This window comes from Rousettus aegyptiacus, unplaced genomic scaffold (assembly GCF_014176215.1).
Source record: "Rousettus aegyptiacus isolate mRouAeg1 unplaced genomic scaffold, mRouAeg1.p scaffold_m13_p_6, whole genome shotgun sequence".
Classification (NCBI taxonomy): domain Eukaryota; kingdom Metazoa; phylum Chordata; class Mammalia; order Chiroptera; family Pteropodidae; genus Rousettus; species Rousettus aegyptiacus.
In genome coordinates, this window is record NW_023416309.1 from 111,804,397 (window position 1) to 111,819,988 (window position 15,592).

Below are 15,592 nucleotides of genomic sequence, written 5' to 3' on the forward strand. Positions count from 1 at the left end.
CACGTGGGTATGCACCAGGCTGTACCAGACTATGGGGATACATACCAGGTTGAACAGAGCCAGGTCGAACAAAGCCACGTGGATCTGTGCTAGGCTGTAACAAACCACGCTGATCCATTCCAGGTTGTACAAAATCCAGCTGACTAGTATCAGGTTGGACCAAACCACGCTGATAAACGCTAGGTTGGACCAAATCCCGTTGATCAATACCAGGTTGCACCAAACCAGGCTGATCCATTACAGGCTGAACAACACCAGGATGACCCTCACCAGGCTGAATCAAACCACGCTGACCTACATCAGGTTGGACTAAACCATGCTGACCAGTTCCAGGTTGCACTGAACCAGGCTGAACTGCACCAGGTTGGATCGAACCAGGCTGACCTTCACCAGGTTGCACCACACCACGCTGATCCACTACAGGCTGCACCAAACCAGGGTAACCAGTACCAGGTTGGACCAAACCAGGCTGATCCACTCCAGGCTGCACCAAGCCAGGCTGATCCACTCCAGGCTGCACCAAAGCAGGCTGAACTGCACCAGGCTGCACCAAACCAGGCTGACCTTCACCAGGTTGCACCACACCACGTTGATCCACTCCAGGCTGCACCAAACCAGGCTGAACTGCACCAGGCTGAACTGCACCAGGTTGGACCAAACCACGCTGATCTACTCCAGGCTGCACCAAACCAGGCTGAACTGCACCAGGTTGAACCAAACCACGCTGACCCACTACAGGCTGCACCAAACCAGGCTGACCTATACCAGGCTGCATCAAACCACGCTGACCCACTCCAGGCTGCACCAAACCAGGCTGAACTGCACCAGGTTGGACCAAACCACGCTGAGCCATTCCAGGCTGCACCAAACCAGGCGGCACCAAACCACGCTGAGCCATTCCAGGCTGCACCAAACCAGGCTGACCCACTCCAGGCTGCACTAAACCAGGCTGAACTGCACCAGGTTGAACCAAACCACGCTGACCCACTACAGGCTGCACCAAACCAGGCTGACCTATACCAGGCTGTACCAAACCACGCTGATCCACTCCAGGCTGCACCAAACCAGGCTGAACTGCACCAGGTGGCACCAAACCAGGCTGAACTGCACCAGGTGGCACCAAACCAGGCTGAATTGCACCAGGTGGCACCAAACCAGGCTGAACTGCACCAGGTTGGACCAAACCACGCTGATCCACTCCAGGCTGCACCAAACCAGGTTGAACTGCACCAGGTGGCACCAAACCAGGCTGAACTGCACCAGGTGGCACCAAACCAGGCTGAACTGCACCAGGTGGCACCAAACCAGGCTGAACTGCACCAGGTGGCACCAAACCAGGCTGGACTGCACCAGGTGGCACCAAACCAGGCTGAACTGCACCAGGTGGCACCAAACCAGGCTGAACTGCACCAGGTTGAACCAAACCAGGCTGAACTGCACCAGGTGGCACCAAACCACGCTGATCTACTCCAGGCTGCACCAAGCCAGGCTGATCCACTCCAGGCTGCACCAAACCAGGCTGAACTGCACCAGGTTGGACCAAACCACGCTGATCTACTCCAGGCTGCACCAAGCCAGGCTGAACTGCACCAGGTTGAACCAAACCACGCGGATCCACTCCAGGCTGCACCAAACCAGGCTGAACTGCACCAGGTTGGACCAAACCACGCTGATCTACTCCAGGCTGCACCAAGCCAGGCTGATCCACTCCAGGCTGCACCAAACCAGGCTGAACTGCACCAGGTTGGACCAAACCACGCTGATCTACTCCAGGCTGCACCAAGCCAGGCTGATCCACTCCAGGCTGCACCAAACCAGGCTGAACTGCACCAGGTGGCACCAAACCAGGCTGAACTGCGCCAGGTGGCACCAAACCAGGCTGAACTGCGCCAGGTTGCACCAAACCACGCTGATCCACTCCAGGCTGCACCAAACCAGGCTGGCCTGTCCCTGGTTGGACCAAACCACGCTGATCTACTCCAGGCTGCACCAAACCAGGCTGAACTGCACCAGGTTGGACCAAACCACGCTGATCCACTACAGGCTGCACCAATCCAGGCTGCACCAAACCAGGCTGAACTGCACCAGGCTGCACCAAACCACGCTGATCCACTCCAGGCTGCACCAAACCAGGCTGGCCTGTCCCTGGTTGGACCAAACCACGCTGATCTACTCCAGGCTGCACCAAACCAGGCTGAACTGCACCAGGTTGGACCAAACCACGCTGATCCACTACAGGCTGCACCAATCCAGGCTGCACCAAACCAGGCTGAACTGCACCAGGTTGAACCAAACCACGCTGATCCACTCCAGGCTGCACCAAACCGGGTTGCACCAAACCACGCTGATCCACTCCAGGTGGCACCAAACCAGGCTGGACTGCACCAGGTTGCACCAAACCAGGCTGAACTGCACCAGGTGGCACCAAACCAGGCTGAGCTGCACCAGGTGGCACCAAACCAGGCTGGACTGCACCAGGTGGCATCAAACCAGGCTGGACTGCACCAGGTGGCACCAAACCAGGCTGAACTGCACCAGGCTGCACCAAACCACGCTGATCCACTCCAGGTGGCACCAAACCAGGCTGGACTGCACCAGGTTGCACCAAACCAGGCTGAACTGCACCAGGTTGCACCAAACCAGGCTTAACTGCACCAGGTGGCACCAAACCAGGCTGAACTGCACCAGGTGGCATCAAACCAGGCTGAACTGCACCAGGTTGTACCAAACCAGGCTGAACTGCACCAGGTGGCACCAAACCAGGCTGAACTGCACCAGGTGGCACCAAACCAGGCTGAACTGCACCAGGTGGCACCAAACCAGGCTGAACTGCACCAGGTGGCACCAAACCACGCTGATCCACTCCAGGTTGCACCAAACCAGGCTGGATTGCACCAGGTGGCACCAAACCAGGCTGAACTGCACCAGGTGGCACCAAACCACGCTGATCCACTCCAGGCTGCACCAAACCAGGCTGAACTGCACCAGGTGGCACCAAACCAGGCTGAACTGCACCAGGTTGGACCAAACCAGGCTGAACTGCACCAGGTGGCACCAAACCAGGCTGAACTGCACCAGGTTGGACCAAACCAGGCTGAACTGCACCAGGTGGCACCAAACCAGATTGAACTGCACCAGGTGGCACCAAACCAGGCTCAACTGCACCAGGTGGCATCAAACCAGGCTGAACTGCACCAGGTTGCACCAAACCAGGCTGAACTGCACCAGGTGGCACCAAACCAGGCTGAACTGCACCAGGTTGAACCAAACCAGGCTGAACTGCACCAGGTGGCACCAAACCAGGCTGGACTGCACCAGGCTGCACCAAACCAGGCTGAACTGCGCCAGGCTGCACCAAACCAGGCTGAACTGCGCCAGGTTGCACCAAACCAGGCTGGCCTGTCCCTGGTTGGACTAAACCAGGCTGACCTGTGCCAGGTTTGACTAAACCAGGCTGATCCACTCCAGGCTGACCCGCACCAGGCTGAGTTGAATCACGCCGATCTACTGTAGGTTGCACCAAACCAGGCTGACCTGCACCAGGCGGAGCCACATCAGGCTGCTCTGTGCCCAGTTGTACTAAGCCAGGTGTTTCCAAGCTGGGTTGTATAAAAGCTTGCTGATCTGTAGCAACCTGCATCAAACCAGGTGATACCGAAACTTGCTGATAGGTAAGAGGTGGGACCAATCCCTGTAGATCCATGCCAGATGTTGCATATCCTTGCTGATCTATGCCGACGGGTGCCAATCCATGCTGGTCCATGCCAAGTGGCCCCACACCTCTCTCATCCATGCCAGGCCACTCCATACCATGTTGATCTATGCCAGGAAATCTTGCCCCATACTGATAGGTGCTAAGTGGAGCCATACCAGGCTGATCTGTTCTAGGTATTTGTAATCCTTGCCAATCTGCGCCAGGTACTAATGCTGGCCCCAGACCATACTGACCCATGTCAGGTGCTACCAATCCCTGCTTATCCATTCCCGGTGGCAACACAGTAGGCTGACTTGTGCTGAGGGGGACTAAGCCATGTGGGTAAGTGCTAGGATGTGGCAATGGAAACTGATCCAGGCCAGGTGACCCTAACCCATGCTGATCGGGCTTTGTATAGAGTAGACCCGGGCTACTGTACACTCCACCATATGAATCTGAGGGCAAGTCCTGTCCAACTGGGCCGCGGTGTGCATCTTGTTCATCTCTTCTTGGATGTGCTAAGCCGTGTTGCTCTCTGAATTGGAATGTGGGGAGGTGATGGGTCTTTGCCAGGCCAGCTTCATCATGGGCCCTTGGGTGCTGTTCTCGACCAGGAAGTCCGGCAGTAGAGGTAATTCTGCTTCGTTCAGAGGGGTACCCTAATCCACCGGTTCCTGACGGGGTTTGATGTGGGGCCAAACCACCAGCAGCATCCAGAGCCTCTTCGATCCCCAGGTGCTTGATGGAGGCCCCGCTCGACGTTATGGAGGTCTGCCTTTTGCGTTTAGGAAGTGCCACTGTGGACTCTGATCCCTGGTTGAAGCGGAAGAGAGAAGTCAGTGACTACAAGTGAGAAATACTCACTGCGAGGCTCAGAGGGGAGGAGACCGGCGGTAGCCGAGTGGGAAGGGCCGTTGGGGAAGAATATCCTCTGGTCCCCAAAGCTGAGCTGGACGCAGAGACAGACTGTAACATTCCTGAAGGGCAGGTCTCCAGATTTTTGAGAATGGTCACATCTGCAAATGGCACAATATGGAACTTCCCTCATCAATTACAGAGGGAGCGCCGCAAAATATCAGTGATCCGCACTCGCTCTCGCTGAGTCTACGAATAAAGAGCCTGCGAAGTTTATTAAGTTTAAAATATAAAGTCTGCCCCATCATCGGCCCCTTGCCGATGGTAGAAGTGTACACTGCGGGGCAGCTAAAGCACGTATTTAAAATATAAATGCACAAACCCTTAGACCCGGAAATCCCAGACACAGGCACTTTCTCTACGGACTCTCGCAAAAAAAGACGCCGAGAAAGACATACAAAGGGGACTGACATATTTATGGCACGCCCATACGGGAGACTACTAAAGATCTGTTTTAAAAGCATGATGGACTATTTCTGTTTCCCGCCCAAATGGAGTAACAGGGGCGGAATTAACCCCTGTCTGTAACAACCAAACGCCAAAACCAAAACCCAGCGACGAGACGGGGCATCTCTAGACCCTGGATATCCGCTAGTGAAGGTCCATAATCTCTGAACGATGGGGAGGCAGACTCTGGGAACCTCAGCGTTGCCTTGGTTTCTGGCTTCAGTTGAGTTTGTAGGCTGTCGTGTGGGGAGGGAGACCGAAGAGGGGCCCCGCATGCTCCCCGAGTTGAGGGACCGAAGCTGAGCCTCGGGGAGACCGAGGCAATGCGAGCTCGCGCGCTGGAGCAGCAGAGAGGCGAGGCGCAGAGGCCCCCCTCGGGCGTCGGCACGGAGCATGCGCACGCGAGGGAGCCGCCTGGGGTCGGGAGCAGCGCTGGTTCCGCCGCCAGTTTGGGGAAAAACTCATAATTCTGGGGGCAGAGTCCTCAGAAGGGCATTGCCTCAGGAGAGGGAAATAATCAAGCTCTACGCTGTGAACACCGCTAGGGACCGGCTAAGAAAATAACTCAAAAAACACACCGTGAGAGAAGCAGCAGGGGAATTAAAAGGCGCACTAGGATACAATTATTTAACACAAAAGACAACGCTAGAGGAACGAAGGAACAGAAAAGACTTGAGACGTGTGGCAAACACAGCCAAGTGGAAGATGTAAACCCCACTTTATCAGTAATTAAACGCTCTGATCTGAAGGCGGAAGGTCGGCAGGTGGGCCTAAGGGCACGGCCCAGGGGGTCCGCAGCTGCCACCCAGAGGTGCATGAGGCTCCGTCCTCGGGCTGGGTGGCCGTGGCCAGGGAAGGCGCAGGGGCAAGTGCCAGCGTGCAGGGTGGCGCTGGCCCGGGACCTGTGCCCCACGACGAGGAAGCCGGGGAGAAGGCCGAGCCCTGCCCCTTTGGCTGTCCCTCACCACCTAGGCTGTTGTTCCCGGACACATTCACGAACAGCACAACTCCGAGCGCCTCGGGGAAGCCGGAGAACCCAGAAACGACTCGTCACAGGGCTGCCGTGCACGTGGAAATGAGGCCAGAGTTCCAGAAGAGGTGGCTTCGCGTCAAGAAGCCTGCGCGACAAGAGGGGATGATCTGTGGTCTCACCAGAGGAGCTGCCGCCAAACCGGATAACCGCAGACTCTGCCGTGACACGAGGCAGGTTTCCCTCCGAAGGGGAGAGGTGCCCGCCATATCACAACAATGCTGTACGCTGCTGAAAAAAGTGACCGCAACTGAAGGAAAAACACTATGCGGGGTTTTTTTTGAAATTGACCCTGTTCTTCCCGCAAGCGAGAAGAATGCTTGAATGGTAGACAGTATACTAGATCACGCGGCTCGCCCACCGAACGGGCTTTTCCAAAAGCTAAACTCAAAGAAATCGCGGCAGAATCTGATGTCACACTCACAGAAGGGTGTGAGGGTGTCTCGGCTAGCTCCCACAACACCCTCTGTCTCCCCGCATGCACGTCTTCAGCTGGCATGGGTGACGGACCAGTGAAGGTCATCCGTCAAGCTGGTGCGCGTCATCCCGACGTCAAAGTAACGTTCAGCCTCGTGGACGGGGATGAAAACGGGGTGAAGAACTCATTCACAGATCTGACAAACATGATGGTGTCTTGAACAATGTGGACTGTTCCAGTCAACTAAAAGGCAACCACAACCCGATTCTGCCGGGGGGGCTCCCGAGGAGACCTGAGAATGGCGGATGGAGTGGCCGGGGCTCGCACATTCTGGGAACCCAATATCTGAACGAGGGAGTGGACGAGCTCACAGGGACTCTCAACGGTATTGTTTTAGTAGAAGGTGAGTCACTGGAAGTAGCCGACTCTGACAGAAGACCTCGAAACATGCGTTCTTCAAGATGACGTGTCTCCCGTGGGTGCAGCTCACGCACGTCTGCGCATCTGTTTGTCTCGCAGAGAGTCGTGTATAGTGTCATCCTCGCTCTCTAAGTTCTTCCTCGACATTTACTATCAGATGCATAGAACCCGTCCACTAAAAGCTTGTTTCCCTCCACTTTTCTCAACATATTCCTCGCTGTACTATTTTTTTAGGAGATTAAAAGAAAAAAAAATCTCAAAAGCTAAAATTTGAAGACTGACTCCCTACTTTTCCAGAGTGAATTATGCAGTTTATGTTATCACAAAGTTGGGGGATTTGGGTCAATTGCCTACTAATGTTGTAGTGGCTGAAAGATGACTGCTAGAAAGTTATTGCTTGTAGGAAATTACTGCTTGGCGAGCACCATGGGAACATAGGCTATAGCCTATGGGAACATAACATTCTAACAATAAGCTTTCTGCTTCTGGACCCCGGCTTGCACACCTGACCTGTGGGTCGACAGGTAGTGAATAGAAGCAAAATAGACCTTTGTGTTTAGACAGAATGAAGAATGGGATTTTGGGCTTGAAAACCCTGGACCTCTACATTTTGGGGCTGCTTAATTTGGGGTCTGCGTACCCCTGGCAGACCCAGCTGGCTGAATAAAGAGTGTGTTTCCTGTAACTCACTGAGTTCTGGTTGGTCCATGTGTCTTTGGGGGGCTGGCGGCTACAACAATGTTTGAGTTGTTTTGTCTTTTTTTTTTTTTTTTTTTAGCTATAATTAACCAAACAGCTGTCACAGTGTTTTTGAAGAGTCTTTAAACACTGTGACAGTTTGCAGAAGTTTAAAATGAAGTTTTACGAAGCAGCAAAATAACATTCATGACTTTAAGCATCGCCCTCGCCGGAGGGGCCAGACGGCCCACCTCTAACCCCGCCCTGGGACCCTCTTGGTGATGCCACGAAACCATTCGACAAGGACCCTTGCCCTGCCTCCATTTGCTACCGAGACATAACAACCGACAAACACAGCCACAGGAAAAAAAAACAACATGAGCTCATCGTCGTGGTTTCTGCAGGTCGCGCCGGGGCGGGGTTCTGCATCAGGGCTCCGCAGCCCGCGGCCTGGGCCACGCTGCGGCCCCTCCTGCGGCCCCTCAGGGTGCTGCCAGAACTCGGCTCCTCTGGCATGGCGGCAGGACCGAGGCCCCGCCTCTTGCTGGCAGTTGGCCCAGGCTCATGCTCAGCTCCAGAGGCCACTCTCAATCCTGCCTACCTGGTCCTCTCCATGAAGAGGCCAGCAGGTGACCCTCAGCCCTCTTCAGGAGGGCTCTCCCGGTTAGGTCAGGGCCACCCAGAACGAGCTCCCCTTTGATTAACCTGAAATCAATTGATCGGACACCTAATTAATCATAGACAAGCTATCCCATCTCGTCTGCACGCTCTGCCCACACCGATGCCGCCTGTGGACACCAGGGGGAGGAGTCTCAGCGGCCACCTGAGAGCAACGCCAATCACCTGCGCCCCAGAAGGACCCAGGGACTTAACGCCACCCACTGCAAACAAAACAGAGGAGAAAAGGAAAGACCTGGGAAGCACAGCCAACACAACCGCTCCAGAAGCAACTTCCGTGGACTCTGTGTCCAAGCTGCTGCCCAATGTTCAGAAACAAGGTTATCAGATAACGGCAGGAGCAAAAATTCAGCCAAACGCGGGGGACCAGCTAATCGTTTGTGAACCGCCTCAGAAGGGAAAAGGCGATTGTGTCATGAAGCTTCCTCTGGCTGCTGTTCCACGTTCCCACAAACTGAGCGGCTCACGAGGACGCACGTTGGGCCTCTCACACTTTGGGAGGTCAGCATTCCAAAACCAGCTGCACTGGGCTGAAGCCGCAGGCATGTCGAGACGGGTCCCTCCTGGAGGCGCTGAGACGGGGAGGGTCCACTTCCGCGGCTCGTTCAGCTTCTACTAGTGGCTGGTATTCCTCGGCCTGTGGCCATTTGCTCCGACCGCTGTTTCTGTGGTCACTTCGTGTTCTCTTCTGCCTCCTCGTCACCAGGCCCTTTGTGATAATGTCACGAGGCCCACCCAGATCGCCTGGGTTAATCTCCTTAACTCATCACATCCACGGAGCCCTTTCTGCCACATGAGGTTCTAGGGATTAAGACATGGGTGTCTTTGGGGGCCATTTTTTTAATTCAGCTACCACAGTGACTAAAACCAGTTACGGTTTTCCAGAACAATACTTTGAAACCCTAGAAAAATAGACGTTAACAGCTCCAGAGATCAGGGTGGGGGTGGGGGCAGAACGGGGTCTCAGAAAAGTTGGTGGTTTGCATGAGATGAGACTGCGTCATTTCTGGGGGTGACAAACATTAGCAATGATGCGTGCCAACGGCCAATGGCGACCTCCTAACATAAACCGTGCCCTAGACCCACCTTCTAAGACGTCGACATAACAAACAGGCCTCTTTCCTGTTAGGAAAACCTGGAGAACACGCCTCTGTTGCTTTGTCCCTTTAGCCCTGCACGCCTAAGCCAAGAGTTTTGGAGTCAGAGATGCCAGTCACACTATGTTTAGGCAACTTAACTCCCTGCGCCTTCCAGGGTCACCGGTACTGCAGGACTTTCTAAGCAAAGTGGGCCTCGTGCCGTCTCTCTCCTCATTTCGGCAAGCCCAGGATGAGACCGTTTTAAGAGGCACCGTTATCTTGTGCTCCTGAACGAAAGGGAAGAGGCTGCCGGTTAATCATGAAACGCCGTCGACCCCGAGATAACATCTTGACTTCAGAGATGCTGCTATGTGGGGGGACATGAGAAGCCTGGAATCCGCGGGATTATGCAGAGTCAAAATGCATTTCTTCCAAGCCCCACCTTCCCTTAACCTAGAAGGCTACGAGAGGGAGGAAGCGCCCCCCGAGAGAGAATGAGCCCAGAGCTCCCTCGGGAACTGGCTGTCAGTCCTCGCAGCCTTCACTGAGCTGCCCTGCCCACGACCTGCTACCTCTGTGACCTCAGGACCTTGCAAAATCCTTATTTCTGTTTCCCTGGGGGACGTGCCATGACATCAGGACTTGCAACATTTAGCTCAGTTAGTTGAAGACAGGTTCGATCTTGCGAAACTCCACTTCCCAAATGGCTCCACCACCCCGAGGGGGCCCGAAGGAGAAAATACCCAAATGGTGATCGCGACCTTACAGGCGATCGCCCGCCTCCCTCTATCCCTCAATGGAGGCCTCCAAGTAAAAGTTTTAATTTTTGCTTTCTGCTTTGTTTAGCCTGCAGGTCTCTGTCTTCGAAGAGAAAATGTCCCTTACCCTGGACATGCTATATCTGCAAGAGGACATCTGTAGCTCAAGGTCCGTGGACCCAGCAAAATGGTCACTGAAAAGTTCTTCCATTGTGAAATGCCTGTCACGCAGGGTCCACCTGGCACCTCCCGGTTCATTACTTTGCTTGCAGGAAGGCGAGGGAGAGTTTTCCTTCCTTGAGCAAGTTTTGACTGGAGTGCTGGGGTTGGTCTTTCTGGCTATGGTAAGCCTGTTATTTTTTTCTTACCATTAGAAGTACGAAGAGGGGGAGAAGGGAAGGCGGGGCGGAGGGGGCAAGGGGAGGGGAAGGGGAAGAGGAAGAGGAAGGAAAAAAAAATTAGTAGTTACCACCCATCTACCAAAGTTCACAATCGACCTTAGAAACACCTAATTTTGAAATCCTGATTTCACATTTCTGTTAAAGGGTCCCGCCAATCACGTGAGGCCAGCTGGCGGCCCGCGCATCCTGTTACTTGGCGCCCTGTGTGTTCTGCCTTCTCGGACCGAGATGGTGAAAGTGTCAGCAGCTCCCATCCGGTCTGCACACAGGCTGACCCTGCCGTCCCCAGAGCCCCTTCTCCTGCTTCTCGAAAGGCTTTTAGTGTTTACATTTATTCTCGTTTGCTTCTGGAGTTGTCCACAATTAGGAGCAGCTGTCGAAATGTGGACATTTTCTTTCCTCTGGAGAAGTAAGTGTCTGGAGGGACTTATGTCAATGCTCATTCACAGGTTTTGCAGGTGGCTCCTGCGGGTGCTCTGAGGAAACGTGGGCTCACTCGAGCCATACAACAGCGACATGTGTAAAAAAACGACGACGACAACAACAAAACTTTGGTTTTGAAAAAAACCAGTGATACGTAAATGTCTGGTTACCATGTTGTACACCTGAAACTAATATTGTATGTCAACTGTAATTGAAAATAAAAAGATTGAAGTGCGAGAAAAGCAGAGGACACCTTTTTCTAGGCCACTCCTTCCGTTTGCAGACTCCTCTGCCAACTCTCTCTGATGCTACTTTTTTGTAACTACCGGAGCAGACTTCAGAGCACAGTCTAGGGGACTAGCAGGTGTCTGTCTTTCCTGACCAAATAACATGTCATGCTGCAGATAGGCACTTGGTGGCACCAAAGGGTCCACTCTCTTCCTTCTGCTTGTTTGTACATTCCTGTGACCCTTTTCGAAGGACCCAGATGCACCAAGCCAAGGGAAGAGGAGTGTCAAGGCCAAAACGGCAGCTGATCCCTGTCCTTGAGGGCCATTTTATTTGGATGAAGACGTGTTGGGGACGTGAAAATGACTGGGTTATCCTGTGCACTGTCTCAGGACAGATAGATGCCCTTGTGAAAACCTACCCGTGTGTAAAAGTCACCATCAGCAAAGGGCCCCAGGGTTAGTCACCTTTGTCCACTAACAGTGAAGGGACTCGTGTATTTCAGGACAGACCATGAAAGGACTCTGAAAAGCTGCAAAAGCAAATCGGTGACCATTTTCCATCCAGCGGATGGGCCACACTCTGAGAACTGGGTACCGGTTGACCATGCCATCAGCAATACCGAGAAACGAGTTCTCTCCTCTGCATTGCTGGTGGGCGTCTTAACTGGAACTGCATCTACGGCATGCAATTTGGCAAAAGCTGGCCAATTCATAAACGCACATTCCATTTCTAGGAATTTACCTACATCGGATGTTCTCTGTGTGAATGTCAAATGGAGCATTGTTTGTTACAAAACCGGGAAAAAGCATTTAAAATATCCATCATAGGAGATTGTGAAATAAATTATAAACATCTACATAATAGAATACTGTGCAACAGTAAAATGGAAGAGGTCTAGGGGAGCCCCACCTGAGACTACTGCCCAGCCTTCCCCCCAATTTGTTCACCGCTTGCGGGATCTTCCAGCCATCAGAGATCGCTTGCTCCAGCTCCTGCCAGGTGACCATAGCGACGTCTTCGCCAGCGGGCACCACACTCAGCCTCCGGCTCATTAGTTTCTGACAGTAACAGACAATATGCGTACGTATGCATGCAGGCACGCACGCACGCGCATGCGCACACATGCACGCATACGCACGCACGCACGCCCGCACGCACGCCCGCCCGCCCGCCTAGCTCAATCCCAGGAAGCTTTAGGAACAGAACTGGGCTAACAGGATGGGTGGGCCCTTCCACAGCCCGAGCCCAAGGAGAAGTCGCCGAGCCTCGGGCGGCTGGCTTCCCGTTCCACGATGGCCCCGACGGAGCCCTGGGCGGGAAAGGAAAGGCTTTCCCTTCGACCCAGGGGCAGGCGCCCTGAGAGGCAGAGGGCACGCATCACCACATCCGGGGTGGGCGTCTGGAGGAGCCCGAGGGGGGGCCCGGGCTGCAGGCGCCCACCCGCCCCCACCCCCTGCGGGGCCTTTCCCACAGAACTGGTGGACATTACCAGGGATTCCTCTCGGTCCTGGATGTTTTTCTCTATTCCCTCAATCCGCTGCAGGAGTTTCTGGAAGAGAAGTTCAGAGGCAGAGGATCGAAGCAGGCCCGCCCGTGGCCCCTACCACACGCCATGGTGGGGGGAGTAGAGGCCCGTGGGTGGAAAGTGGCCGCTGATTGGCTCTCGCAGCTTTTCAAGGTTCTTTCACAGTCCTGAAATGCGCGAGTCCCTTCGCCGTCAGCGGACACAGGTGGCTAACCTTGGGGGCCCCCTGCACTGCGGATGGAGGCGGACTTCGCCTCCCCAGGACAAACGTAATCGGGGCTCTCTGTGTTGTTCAAAGAGAAGAGCACCTCAAAAGAACCAAAGGGAATTCCTACAACTTCAGTTGCTCCTTATAATTTCTGCAAACCTCTAGAATCTAAGAATCTAAAGGTAAAATAAGCCTTTCCTCTAAAAAATGAAAACGACTAAAACCAAAAACAAACAAACAAAAAACCCCACCACCCTTTCAAAAACAAAGCTTTCCAGAATGAAGACGAGTCTTGCTGGCGTCTGGAGGCTTGAGATGAATGAGGCGGGAAAAATGGAGTCAGAGGGAAGAAGACCCAGGGCAGGTCTTTGGCCTCCTCCTGCCTCCTTTGAGCTTTTCTGTCCCCTCAAGTCTCTTCACGGCCTGTCCCTGTGCTTCTTCCTAGTCCCCCTCCTCTGTCTTCCAGCTCCAATCCCCTCTTGAGGGCCTCAGATGGGTCTGAGGGAGGAGCTGCCTGGAACTATCTGATGAGTTTATGTGGAAGGATTTGTGCTTCTCACGCCAAGAAAACAAGGTCCAGGTGGAAGTGTTGCTGCTCCTGTGGTTGGGGGCTGGGGATCAAGAGGGCGACCCCAGAAGGTGCCATCCCATCCCCCTCCTCTTGGACTGAGCTTCGTCTCTCAACCCCCGCCATCTTTTCTTTATTCTTGTTTAGAGGAAATTCAAAGAATTATTCTGAGAGGTCCTTAGCTCTCCTCTTGGTGGGTTCAGAGTCCTTGGGTGTCTGAGCCTCGGTATAAATACAGGCTGAGCGGGAAGGGGTGGGGACTCCGTGGCCCTCACCTGGGGCATCAGCTCTGGGAACTCCCGTAGATCTTCCTGGGCCTTTTCATGGGCTTCCTTCAGGGTTTTCACGTCTTCTATGACGTTCTGGATCATATCCATGGCCTGCGGGGCAGAGCATGGGCTGCAGGGAGGCCCAGAGCCTCCGCCATCCCTGTCCCCTCCCCACCCAGCTCGGGCCTCCTCTCACCAGTTGTGGGTGGTCATAGGCGCCTCTGGAGCTCACCTGTGGGCTGTCCATCCCGATTTTTGTCACTCCTATTTGAGCCTCCGGCGGCAGCATGGTCATCCTGGGCATGGGCGTGGCCATGCCAGGCACTGGTGTGCGCATCCTGGGCATGGGCGTGGCCGTGGCCATGCCAGGCATCGGCATGGGCATCCTGGTCATGGGGGTGGCCATGGCAGGCCCTGGTGTGGGCATCCTGGGCGTGGGCGTGGCCGTGGCCATGCCAGGCATCGGCATGGGCATCCTGGGCGTGGGCATGGCTATGCCAGGCATCGGCGTGGCCATCTTGGATATGGGCGTGGCCATCCCAGGTATGGGCGGGACCACCTCCTGCTCCCCCAGCCACTCCGGGGTGTCTATGCTTAGCCCAACGGTCTGGGGAGTGAAATGCTGTAGGTGGGTCACAACGGACTGCACATGGCTCTCCATGGTCCTGAGCTGCCGGCTGAGGTCCTGGACCTGCGCGCCCAGGTCCTTCACCTGGTTCTCCAGCGTGTGGACCGGCGTCCTGCCTATGCTGCTCCTCCGCCTCTCCTTGATCACAGCTACCTGCGGGCTGCTGAACGAGGCCCGCAGGGCCTCCGAGGAACGGCTCTCCTCGGGTGACAGGGAATGAAAGTCCACCTGGGTGTCCTGCAGGTGAAGGTTCTTGAGCATGGCCACGATGAGCGTGTGCAGAGCCGTGAAGTTGACGGCGCCCACCTCCGGGGTGCCAATGGCCAGGTCGGCCAGCTCCCGGAGGGAGACCCTGGTGGCAGCCATCGCGGGCGGCATTGTGCGCACACTCAGGAGCGCTCAGCTCCTGCGGCTGGACAGGCGGCCATGCCCCCCCTAACTGCTCGCCGCGCCTCTAGGGCATTTTGGGGCCCTGTGCGGCCCCGGGGTGCCCTGCCCCTAGGCCCCGGCGCGCCGGGCACCAGTCACAGTCTGCAGCCTGCGTGGAGGACAGAGAGGAGCCCCCCACCGCTGGCCTTCCCGCCCCTGGGTCCCGGAGACGGTGTCCGCCACTCAGCGGGGTCGGGCACCGCCGACCTCCGCCGTCAGCTGGCCACCGTCCGGTTTCCGCTCGAGCCTCGGGCTGCCCTTGCCTCGCCTCGGGTCACAGCCGGTGGACGTTTGGAACGGGGCGGGGCAGAGGGTCCGTTGTGGTAGCCTCGCCCCCCCTCCCCCGCCCCGCCCGGTACTCCGAGGATTCCGCAAAGAATGCGTGGGTGGCAAGAGGGGGCCAGTGTGGAGGCAGGAAAGTGCTGGCCTCGCAGGACCTGCCCAAGCTCCACGCCACCCCCAAACTCACTGGGCGTCCGGGGAAGCCGTGGCTGCACCCCCAGGCGCCACTCACTTTTAGTCTCAGTAGCCGTTTCCCAGGGGTAGGTGCTATGGGGCTGTGCCAGGCATTTTTATCAGGGAGCAAACCCATCAGCTGGGGGAGAGGGGATTCCTCCTAGGGTCCACACCGTGTCCAGCTGTCTATAAAGGTTCACAATTCACTCACCCTTGGAGGCCACCAAGAACGCAGAGATTTAAGGGGCATCAATGGAACTATGCTGTGTCCTCTGCTCTTGCCTTAGGCAGGGCAGTAGCACAAATCTGAGGGACAACTCCTTGGACGCAGGTCCCT

At 55.4% G+C, this 15,592-nt stretch overlaps 4 protein-coding genes across 5 annotated transcripts; 2 read left to right on the forward strand and 2 right to left on the reverse strand.

The window, feature by feature from the left end:
• The first annotated feature begins 9 nt into the window (after positions 1-9).
• Positions 10-3,531, forward strand: LOC118603935 (ribosome-binding protein 1-like). Its single transcript, XM_036223357.1, has 3 exons — positions 10-63; positions 184-2,358; positions 2,809-3,531. Exons 1-3 carry the CDS (start codon positions 10-12, stop codon positions 3,442-3,444), a joined length of 2,865 nt encoding a protein of 954 aa, XP_036079250.1. The 3' UTR covers positions 3,445-3,531.
• LOC118603936 (glutamine-rich protein 2-like) lies at positions 3,455-13,599 on the reverse strand (the record flags this gene model as incomplete). The annotated part of the gene is made up of 4 exons (XM_036223358.1): positions 13,477-13,599; positions 12,662-12,772; positions 12,120-12,230; positions 3,455-4,507 (listed from the first exon to the last, which is right to left on the reverse strand). Coding segments are annotated over exons 1-4 (1,398 nt in total), but the record flags the coding sequence as incomplete, so codon positions are not given.
• Positions 7,678-11,183, forward strand: LOC107501294. Of its 2 annotated transcripts, none has more exons than XM_036222539.1 (3): positions 7,678-8,781; positions 10,206-10,461; positions 10,663-11,183. In XM_036222539.1, exons 1-3 carry the CDS (start codon positions 8,384-8,386, stop codon positions 10,996-10,998), a joined length of 990 nt encoding a protein of 329 aa, XP_036078432.1. In that variant the 5' UTR covers positions 7,678-8,383; the 3' UTR covers positions 10,999-11,183. The 2 variants fall into 2 exon arrangements, with proteins under 2 accessions (XP_036078432.1, XP_015982788.2); XM_016127302.2 differs by having other exon boundaries at positions 10,968-11,183.
• On the reverse strand, positions 13,207-14,841 carry LOC107501291 (extensin-like). The gene is given in 3 exon segments (XM_016127289.2): positions 13,207-13,704; positions 13,707-13,853; positions 13,975-14,841. Coding segments are annotated over 3 exon segments (990 nt in total). The 5' UTR covers positions 14,749-14,841; the 3' UTR covers positions 13,207-13,635.
• Between the last annotated feature and the right edge of the window lie 751 nt (positions 14,842-15,592).